Source organism: Sinocyclocheilus anshuiensis, unplaced genomic scaffold (genome assembly GCF_001515605.1).
Source record: "Sinocyclocheilus anshuiensis isolate Anshui unplaced genomic scaffold, SAMN03320099.WGS_v1.1 scaffold272, whole genome shotgun sequence".
NCBI classification, from domain to species: Eukaryota; Metazoa; Chordata; class Actinopteri; order Cypriniformes; family Cyprinidae; genus Sinocyclocheilus; species Sinocyclocheilus anshuiensis.
The window spans coordinates 1,019,700-1,030,765 of record NW_015554117.1 but is presented as its reverse complement, the minus strand read 5'-3'; the positions used below and the strand labels follow the sequence as shown (position 1 = coordinate 1,030,765).

Sequence of the window (11,066 nt, the reverse complement as noted above, 5' to 3'; positions counted from 1 at the left end):
TTCCGTCACACGCTTGAGGTATTCGGCCAATCACAACGCACTGGATAGCTGGCCAATCAGAGCACACCTCGCTTTTCAGACCGATGAGCTTTGTAAAAATCAACGCGTTTCAGAAAGGCGGGGCACAGAAGAGAAACAATAATGTACAGTATGTGGAAAATAATGTGTTGTTTGAACTTTAAACATTTCATTACACCAAATACACAAAATAATGTTCTTTTTAGAAACATCATATGACCCCTTTAATAGAATCTTTTTTTCTGTGTGAAGAACATTTTAAGAATCTTAAGAACCGAAAGGTTCTATAGAACCTTTTGTGTAATGGAAAGGTTCCATGGATGTTAAAGGTTCTTCATGGAACCACTGATGCCGTTTTTTAAACTGCAGTTTAGACTTGCTGTCAACACTTGCTGCTCAGCAGAAAAGATTTTGATACTTTGTCAGTCAATCAGAGTTAAGGCTGAACTCTTTGAACAGATCAGCACAAAAGATGTTTTCTGTAATTTCACATATTTAGAGAGTAAGAAAAACGCAACAAAACGCTGTTAACACATGGCCTAAAACCGTGGTTGGACCGAAGTCAAGTAAAAGAAAATTTCACCTTACCAAATCTCTGGTTCCTTCGAGGAAAGAGAGCAGACACTCCAGAATATCAGACATCCTGGTTGCCCCGACCAAAATGATTCCAGCCGTTTCCAACCAATCACCATTTGGTGATGCTGCATCATGAAAGACTCAATCCACAGGTACACAAGGCCATCGCTGTGGTAGATCAGCAGAGATTATGCTCCATCTCTCCATTCTACGCATTGCTACGGTTTCAACAATGAGGTGTACGCATTTCATACTCAGATTTGAATCCAACTGGCTGAACAACGAAAATGCCATGTAAAAGTTTTGCAATGCATGCATTGCTTTGCCATTTTCAAAAGTGGAAAATCCAAACATTTCACTAAACTAGATTAGAGCAAATGGGGAAACTTCATTCATCCTGGCATTAAGCCATTACCTTTCCGTGTGTTTGTGGCTGAGTGAAGCTCAGCTAACATCTACTGTCCTGAAATCAATGATCATTTACCTTCCCAGCACTGGAGTTCTTCATAGAACCGCAAAGCAGACGGACATCCAAAATCCAGCACCACCTTTGTGAGTCCACTGGAGAAAACTGGTGATTTCATTCCATTCAAGAAGAGCAGAAGCACAGAAGAGCTCTCAATACAAATGACCGACGTGTCATTTCAAATGCTCCGTCATTAGTTTGAACAAAGTGCTTCTGGGCTGTTCGACGAGTTTATGGACATTAGTTTATGTGAAGAATAAACTAAACATTTGGTATGTCTACCTTATGTACACCTGATTCAAATCCAGCTAAAGCTGCATCAAATGATATCAAACCAGGCAGACATACAAAATGTATAGTGCCGTGGTACTGGAATTAAGAGCCACTGGTTTAAATGAAGGTTTAACGTAGTGCGAATAACATTTTAATAATCTGTAGAACTTTTTCCACTATAAATAACCTTTTGCACAATGGAAAGATGTTAAAGGTTCTTCAAGGAACCACAGCTGCCAATAAATAACTATTTTTGAAAGTTCAGCTTGAACAAAGGTTTGTTTTTACTAACAACTTGTTTTTAAACCAAGAGCCTAATGTCAGTGTTAAAATCTGTTTAACTTTTTTGAAAACCACACACCAGACTGAAGTTACCAGTGGAAAACCATTAGGGAACTTTACCACTGTTGGGCGCAAGCACTGCTATTATTTGAACTACATTTCTCAGTAGCAAGGTGATAGAGATCATGAAGCTTTACAGTACTGAGGCCTCTTACCGATTAAGGCAAAACACTACATGCAAAACATCTAAAAAACGAAATGTGTTAATTACACTTCATCCACTTGAGTCAGCAGGTTTCTATTACAATACACACCGTTTCCTCAAAATGAGATTCTCATGCACTGAGCCAGAAATCTCCATTTCAGTAGCACTTACATACACCAAACTTTACAGCTTCATTTCTATCTATATTCTTAAGGTGTTTACAGAGGGGGTTGTTCATATATCATTCGCCTGACTTTAGACATTTGTTTCATATTTTTACCATATTCACCTGTAGTGTCTTGCCTTAAGAATTTGTCGATTTAAGATTAATACAGTTTAAGAAGTTCTTTCCAATCATTGTTTTTGCCTAAAAATGTTTGCTCATTTTCTCGATCTTCTGGACAAAACCAGGACTAGCAAATAATATATTTGTGAACTAATCCTTCTTGTATGTCTGTACAATGTATCAGTCAGTATAAGTGCGTTTGTGAATCACTGAATCAGGCAGACAATTCACGGACTGAACACGTCAGCGTGGTTCAGGAGTTAACAATGAAACAATAAGATACTTAAGAGCACAGAGATCAAAAACAGCACTGGATGATACGCAAAAATAACGACTATCCTACAAATGCATTCCAACATTTGCCAATAACGAGGGTCTTTCATTAGGTTCAATGCAAGCTCATAATGTTATTCGCTACTGATTGCGGTTTGAAAGTTATACCCTTTTCAGGTGTTTTTGACCTTATATACATGTTCCATCTTGATTTCTTAATTTTCTCAAGACTCACACACAGATGTGTAAAAAAGTTTCAGATGCACCTTTTCTTGTTCTGTTTCCTAACACACTTGTATACACAAATGACAGCTTTACATTTTTCACATTACTAAAAAAACATGTATGAAGTAGTTTTAGCTTGTAGTGAAGCAAGAAACGTTTTTTTTATAATTAGAAAAATTTACTTAAAATTATAATAAATGCATTTGAGTAGGTTGCCACCTTTATTTACAATTATTAATTCACCAGCTGCAAACATTTTACTCTACACGCAAAAGTCTTAATCTGACAATCTAAAGTTTTTTTTTTTACAGTTAAATAAAACTCAAATAAACCAGTTTTAAACTGTCTATGATTGATTCTCCTTGCATTTCCTGAACCCACCTGTTGTCCTCTTTGCGTTTTCCCAGCAACTGTTCTTCCGCCTCCTGCCTAAATCAGTCAGTGATGCACCAAAATTGTGGTTTTCCTATAAAAGTGACTGCTAAGCCTTTGGTTCCTGGCCACCTCTATGAGCTTCAGTGTGTTATGGAGTGCATGCATGTGAGGTGCCAGTGAACGTCATTTAGATACAGCATCGAACAGTAAACGGTTTCTACTGGTCAGACACTTCAGCCATCTGAAGAGAAACACCCCATGTACCAACCCCTGTTGTGCTCACAGCACATATTCTCTTTAAAACAGATTAAAATTTAAATCCATCTGATAAAGTTCATTTATTTATAAGGCACTCTCTTTGTGTGTGTTCCATTTTATACAACAACTAAACAATGGAAATCATACTATTTAGGGCTAATTATATGAGAATGACAGCCGTTTTAATGTTGGCAAGTTATCTGGAGGCAGTTCATTACTGTTATATTTAATACTTTTTGTCAAGAAAACTTGTTTTCGTGTCAAGATCATAAGAAACATAAGTTGTGTTTGAGAAAACAAGACAATTAATATTGTATGGTCTCTTTGGGCTTCCGTATGTTATTATTTCCGTTTAGAGCTTGTGGTACCGTACTGCTCGCTGACGCTGTTCTTGTTTCGCAAATAGTCAAATTTGGGTCAAATCTGAAGTTGGCAAATTAAATTTACTAAAAACTGAGTTTTAGATCAAATATAGTCATTTGCATCTGTTCAATTTAAAGGAATAGTTCACCCAAAAATGAAAATTTGCTGAAAATGTCCTCACTCTCAGGCCATCCAAGATAAGTATTTCTTTTCATGGAAACAGATTTGGTGAAATGTATCATTACATCACCTGCTCACCAATGGATCCTCTGCATCGAATGGGTGCCGTCACAATGAGTCCAAACAGCTGATAACAGCCAATTTGTTTCTTACAAACACGCAGCTTTTCACTTCACAAGATGTTAATTGATGGACTGGAGTGGTCAACTGTCTGGATTCTCATTCTGACGGCACCCATTTACTGCAGAGCATCCATTGGTGAGCAAGTGATGGAATGCTACATTTCTCCAAACAAGTACAAGAAACAAACTCATCTACATCTTGGATGGCCTGAAGGTGAATAAAGTTTCAGCAAAAAGGGTTGGTGGGGGGGGGGGGTAACTATTCATTTAAGCAGCAAAGTAACAAAACATTTGTAAGTCATATCAAACAACGATGTATCAAAAGTTTCTTAAAAAGCAACCTAGTCCATCCAAAACATATACGACAGATTTAGAAGAGCCTTTGAGACTGTGTGCAAAATGTCAAACGTCATGGAATGTTCAATATAGACACACATTTAAGCAAAATCAGCTCTACTACAGAACAGCAGTGACCGTGTTGTGACAAAATTCGTCATTGAAAGCGATGCCACTGAAACACGGAAAGAAAACTAGACAGTCATGACACTAACCTTGTTTTATTTTGTGCTCTATGGCAGTTTCAGGAAAAAGGGTTGGGGGGGGGGGGGGTAACTATTCATTTAAGCAGCAAAGTAACAAAACATTTGTAAGTCATATCAAACAACGATGTATCAAAAGTTTCTTAAAAAGCAACCTAGTCCATCCAAAACATATACGACAGATTTAGAAGAGCCTTTGAGACTGTGTGCAAAATGTCAAACGTCATGGAATGTTCAATATAGACACACATTTAAGCAAAATCAGCTCTACTACAGAACAGCAGTGACCGTGTTGTGACAAAATTCGTCATTGAAAGCGATGCCACTGAAACACGGAAAGAAAACTAGACAGTCATGACACTAACCTTGTTTTATTTTGTGCTCTATGGCTCTTCACTTGCCAGAAATGATGGCAACCCTGCACCAGTAAAGCGTCAGTGCAAAGCAAAGAACACAGAAACATTGTTTGCCTCCCATATGTCGAAGACGTGAAAAGACGAGAGCAGAAAAATTGACCGAGACACTGAACGCCCTTGAGGAGTTCTGTAGGAAACCCCTCGTATTTTACCTGTGATACCGCTGGTAGTGCAGCTCCGTCTTCCTGTTTTCCTTCAGGTCCTTCCGTTACTGGCACAGCCGGATTGGCCACAAAACTTTTCCACTCTAAAGATCAAATTAAAAAATAATTTTAAAAACAAATGTCACATACATTCATGTCAAGTCCTATGAAAAAGCATTATTAAAGAATGTACTAGAAGCTAAAGAAAGGTCATATGTGGGTGTTTACCTGGTTTGAGTGTTTCAGCGTCAAGCATGCCTCCTTCCTGAAGACTTCGAATATCATTGGGTTTCACTTTATCCCATGGGATATACGTGACGCCCCGCTCCATGTCCCAAAACTTCTTCAAGTCCATCTTTATGCCCTTATTCAATGCCCATGCGATCTGATCAAGGACAACAAGTCAAACAACTGCCACACAGATTCAAAACAAGCTACAACACATGCAAACATGAGCTCTGGGACTATCAGTAAAGTAACACAATTAATCCAACAGCAAACACAACACATTATGACTATTTAAAGTGTGGATTTGTGTCTAACTAGAAACCATCTGGAAGTGTATTCACAGAAATAAAATGATAAAGACAATGATTATCAAAATTAACTTCTTACTTACCCATGAAATTAATTACGTGAGAAGAGTGATGCAAGAGACGTAAAACTAGCACAGCTATGTAGTAAATTGAGTTCAAAGGCAACGGTCAATTATACAAATTTATTCATCCACAGAATGCTATGACTTATCATTCATTAAGCATTGTCTCCTAATCTAGCTTTCTAAAAAAAAAAACTGGCACTGTATACTATCAATATTGCTGGTTCTGTAACGAATTGCTTGTGTTCTTGGTTAGAATAAAAGCATATGCTAAATGTATTCAAGAGAGTCATATAATAAGCAATAATACCTCTAAACCAAGAATCTTAACCCAAAAACGTTGCTGACAGGAAGAAAAGGTTGGTTACGGTACCTTAATAGTTTTCTGGTTGACTTTAACAACCCCTCTGCTGAGTTTATTCAGGGCCGTGTTGGCATCTTGTCTGTGCACCATGACAATGTAGGCACAACCTCTGGGAGGAATCATCTACACAGAAACATTTAATAAAAACTTAAACTTTAGTTAAAGAGTAAATACATGCTAAAAAAATATAATAAAAGCCACCAACGCAAGGGAAATCAACTAAATAGATCATCCTGGTTTCACATTTGACTCTATTCCTGTGAGCCAAATTTCCATTGCGGAAAAGATGCTAATTTTACCAGCAGGCTCTGTTCCGAAATCTAGTGAGCAGCCTTGCTGTCTACATAGGCAGCTGCATCCTATATAAAATTTAACTACGTAAGAGACCTATCCGAGCCTCATATACAACATTTAAAAATAATATGTGGATAAGCGAACAAAACCATATTGAAATACACATAAAAATGCAATGCATTTTGGGACTGCCTTCTCTACATGTGATGCCTATAATGCTTTATGAACTACCACTCAAAGGTTTAGGGTCAGTAAGATTTTTTTGTTTTTAAAAGAAGTCTCTTATGCTCACCAACTGCATTTATTTGATACATACAGTAAAACCAGTAATATTGTAAAATATTACTACAGTTAAAAATAACTTTTCTAATTGAATAAATTTCCAAATGTAATTTATTCCTGTGACCAAAGCTGAATTTTCAGCATCATTACTCCAGCCTTCAGTATCACATGATCCTTCAGAAATCATTCTAATATGCAGATTTGCTGCTCAAGAAACATTTATCATTACTAATGTTTTATAACAGTTGTGATGCTTTATATTTTTTTAGAAACTGTGATACACTCTCTCTTTCAGGACTCTTTGATGAATAGAAAGTTCAAAAGACATTTATTTACTTTTGTAACAATATCAATTACTTTACTGTTACTTTATCAATTTAATGCATCCTTTCTGAATAAATAAAAATATTGTGTTGACCCCAAACTTTTGAACAGTGATGTGCATTGATATGATTGATCTATACACACATTGATGGACTCGATCTGTCCAAACTCCTCCATCAGACTCATGATGTCCTGCTGCTGAGTCTTTTTGTCCAGCTGTCCGATCCATAGTGTAGTACTACACACTAAAACACAAACAAAAACACTCCTAAACAGCAAATCAGTACAATAACACAATAAGATGACATCTAACATTTATTAGTGCTAAAAAAAAAAAAAAGACAGCTACACATTCTATTTCATGCTTACAAAAATTGTGGTAAGACTTCACTGTAGTAAAACACAATTATAAGATAAGGTGGTGTTCTCACCACTGAGAGTTTCCTTCTTGACAGGCGGAAGTCCTTTCTGTCGCCGCTCTCGCTCTTTCTCCCTGTCTCTCCTCTCCTCAGATCGCGCCTGTGGGGAACGGCCTCGACGCTCTCTGGATCGGGAGCGTGTGCGGTGATACCTCGACCGTTCTCGGCGGGAACGTGAACCGGACCGTGATCTTCGTGAGCGTGATGACGATCGTCTCCGTGGAGACCTTGGAAAGACACACCATTCAAAAATTAAACGGCAATCTTTTTAAGAGACTAAGTTCAAGACCCTTCGTGAAACACACCTTGATCTCGTCCGTCTGCTGGGTCTTCGATCTCTTCCATCATGCACTGAGTGTTCGGTCTCAGCTGAAGCCTGAAATTATGAGTCAAAGACATACTGTAAGCGGTTTTAGCCTAACTGATGTGAGTCAGAAAGTCAGAAAGTTCAGAACGAGTCATTTTAGCATTTACATATGGCCCTATGAATTTCCACGATGCGGAAAACACAGATAATAACAGAATACAGTCATAAAAATGGAATTTACTGTATAACACGGAATGTCACAGAATTTGGCAAATGTTTAATGAAGTATGGCTGTACACCTTATCAAATAGCAATAATTACATTTTAACAGGTTAATTAAAATGTGAATGTTTTATGGCTTCATTTGCTTACCACCAGTTTTGATAATACATTTGTATTAAATCATAAATACAGAAACACTGAAACAGAAAACATAGAATTTCTGAAAAAAATAAAAATAAAAAAATGGCAAAAATGGCGATAAATTATCAAATTGTTAAAAGTTTCATGAATTCAATTGACCAGACATACTTATTGATTATTAAACCATTAAAGCGGAATCCTGACATTTAAATAAGAAAAAAAAAACACTCATAAATGTTAAATCTTTTATAAATTGTTGTTAAACTGTAAAAGTTTCATGAGTTTAATTAGATATCCTTTTTGATTACTAAAATGAAACCATTAAAACAGAATCCAACAAATAATTTAAATTTCAATAAGAGCTCTACTTGGACTGGTGAGGACATTTTGACTTATGAGTAGAGCCCGACCAATATGGGTTTTTTGGGGGGCCAATACCGATATTAGGACCGGATATTAGGATATTAGTACCAGTCAAAAGTTTGGACACTTTCCCATTCGTGTGTCCAAACTTACTTTAATGCCCTTTGAATGTAATGTGTACGTTCCCTTGGAACTGGAATGTACACGCGTGAAGTCCACTTCGCAGGGCACTTACGGTTGAATAAGACAACGCTTGAATGCTGCTGCCTGAACAAGAGACCTCCTTACTGAAGTGAAAGTGTAAGCTAGTGTCACTATCTCGCGAACGTGGCGGCGGATCTTCACTAAATTCGGGGGATCCCTTTAGCTGGACGAGCCCTCTCGAACGTCACCCTCCGCTCGTCGGTAGCCCCCTGGGATCGCCAGATCGGTCAACGCCCAACCACGAATTTAACCGCCCATAACTCACGGACCCCGGGGGCTATCGATGGGAGGGGTGGTCTCTAGGGCTGTCAAAATAGCTGAAAAACTAAATTATATTAAAATTTCAAATGCATAATTTCAGTTAGGGTGAAGAAAAGCTTTTGGCTTCTCTTCTGAGGCCACAAGAGGGCGCGTCGAGCAAAATATTACTAATGCACGTTTATTCGGTAAGATAACATGACTATCTGTGAAAAAAATGCATAATGTTTAAAATAATGTTTATAAACCATTAGGGGTGTGCGATATTAACAAAAAAATAATCTCAATATTTTCTGGGATTTTATCGATAACTATAATTAGACTAAATTTTGCTGAGTGTGTTATTGTGCTGGTATCTTAAGGACTGCCGTGGACAGCTGACTTGATATTCTTCATATTCTGTGCAGTGGTCAGTTCACACTGATAGAAATAAATCTTTTCCAATAAGTTTTAACTGATTTTTACATTTTATGGGCATTTTGACCTTTATAAAGCCTTTTTTTTCTAAAAGTGTCCATTATCTTTTGAATACTGATATTTGAAATTATTTAAATAATAAAAGATACTCTGAATGTGAAATTAAAACCGCCAGTAGGTCCCATGTCTTGAATTTGTGATCATTCTAAATGTATTGTAATAGACTGAATCATCAGCACTCTAAATGTGTGCACGCACTAGTCTTACTTCACTATTACTTCACGTAATGTATGCGTGCACTCTGTAGGGGTGCTTTGAAAGTTTTTTGCAAAATACTCGATAATGTCAAATCGCACATCGTTAAAACAACAATTATTATATTAGCCTATCGCAGACACCCCTAGTTTATAGGAGAAGGGACAGAGAGGTGTAGAATAAAATTATGTGAAAATGTGTTTTTTTAAACTAAGCATTAAAGGGATAGTTCCGACACAGTACATTTTTCATTTAAAAACATGAGATGCAGGGGGATGCGAAAAACCCCCCGCCATAAAGTCTCGATATATGTTAAATTGCATGAATTTTACATGGCTTTCTAAAAATGCGGCTTCTTTGTGCGAGATGTGAGTGCAACGGTAATAGATGTCCCTCTAGAAAATGTGCCAAATATGTGTTCTGTGTGAACTGCTTGGTTTCGGTTTTGATGTAAACAAGATCTTCTCCGCATTGTTCTCTTTTTCCGCAATATTTTTAATGAACAACACAGCAGCGCCGCATCTAGTGGCTTCAACTGGATAGGCTAACAAAAACATTATAATGCAACGACACTTACATTGTCATCGCATCTCGTGCGCCACTGATAAGGCTGTCTGACGCACACCTAAAATTCGAATGCAACGTTTTTGCATTCGAATGTGGATTTTTATTTTAAAACCGACGAATACTCGAAATTCAAAAAAAAATTTGACAGCCCCAGTGGTCTCATTCGAAAGGGGGCCTCGAGGTGTACACTAGGGCTGCACAATTAATCAATTTTATAATCGCAATTACAATTATGGATGCCACAATTACGTAATCGTTCAAAGTGGCAATTAATTGTTCAAAGTCCACTTATGTTATTCTGCGTGCTTAAGATGCATTTTTTTCTTTCTACATGTTATCTTAAGGGTTTTTCCCATTATTTTAATTTTAGTATAACATTATAATACCATTCATATTTTTACTTTGTTATAATTTAAAGAAAAAAAACAATCCGATGTATAGTTGACATTTGCGGCTTAATACTATAGAAAAGCACTAAAAGTTTTTCAGTTAGAGTGCTTTCAGCTTGTTTATTTTCATATAAAAATACGCCATGCAGTTGCATTAAACAATGGTATAAACATCGTTCAATGTAAATTGTGATAATCGTAATTAATAATCGCAATTACAATTTCAAGGGAATAATCGACAATTGTGATTTTTGTCATAATCGTGCAGCCCTAGTGTACACTCAATTCGGCGTTCGAGAGGGTTCCTCGAGCTGAAGGGATCCCCGAATGTGGTGCGGATCTGCCGCGACGTTACAGAGATATGGCCGTTCAAAGTTTCAATGGTATTCCATACACTTAAGCTTTAAAGCAGTGGTCACCAACCTTTTTAGGCCCAAGGTCCCTGACCTCGGCTATTATGAAAGACAAGATCTACCTATTGAAGAACTGATAGATAAAGACATCCCAGATTGTACTTCAAATTTGAGGCCATTTAATTAGTGAAGCGCCGATCATAGCTGATTCAGAATTCAGAATTCTTTTCTTTCTTTCTTTTTTTTAAACTAGCAAATTATCTGATTCTGATACTGATTTTTAAGCAAATTTATTTATTGGCTATTTGC

At 37.1% G+C, this 11,066-nt stretch overlaps 1 protein-coding gene across 1 annotated transcript in view; it reads right to left on the bottom strand.

Annotated features, from left to right (window-relative positions):
* The window catches only part of LOC107669875 (splicing factor, arginine/serine-rich 15-like), a 33,954-nt gene that overhangs the window by 16,550 nt on the left and 6,338 nt on the right, over positions 1-11,066 (bottom strand). Inside the window, exons 11-16 of the mRNA XM_016462302.1 lie at positions 7,587-7,657; positions 7,294-7,508; positions 7,007-7,107; positions 5,972-6,085; positions 5,229-5,385; positions 5,010-5,104 (exon numbers count right to left, since the gene is read on the bottom strand). Of these exons, the coding sequence (XP_016317788.1) occupies positions 5,010-5,104; positions 5,229-5,385; positions 5,972-6,085; positions 7,007-7,107; positions 7,294-7,508; positions 7,587-7,657 (753 nt within the window). The remainder of the gene's footprint in view (positions 1-5,009; positions 5,105-5,228; positions 5,386-5,971; positions 6,086-7,006; positions 7,108-7,293; positions 7,509-7,586; positions 7,658-11,066) is intronic.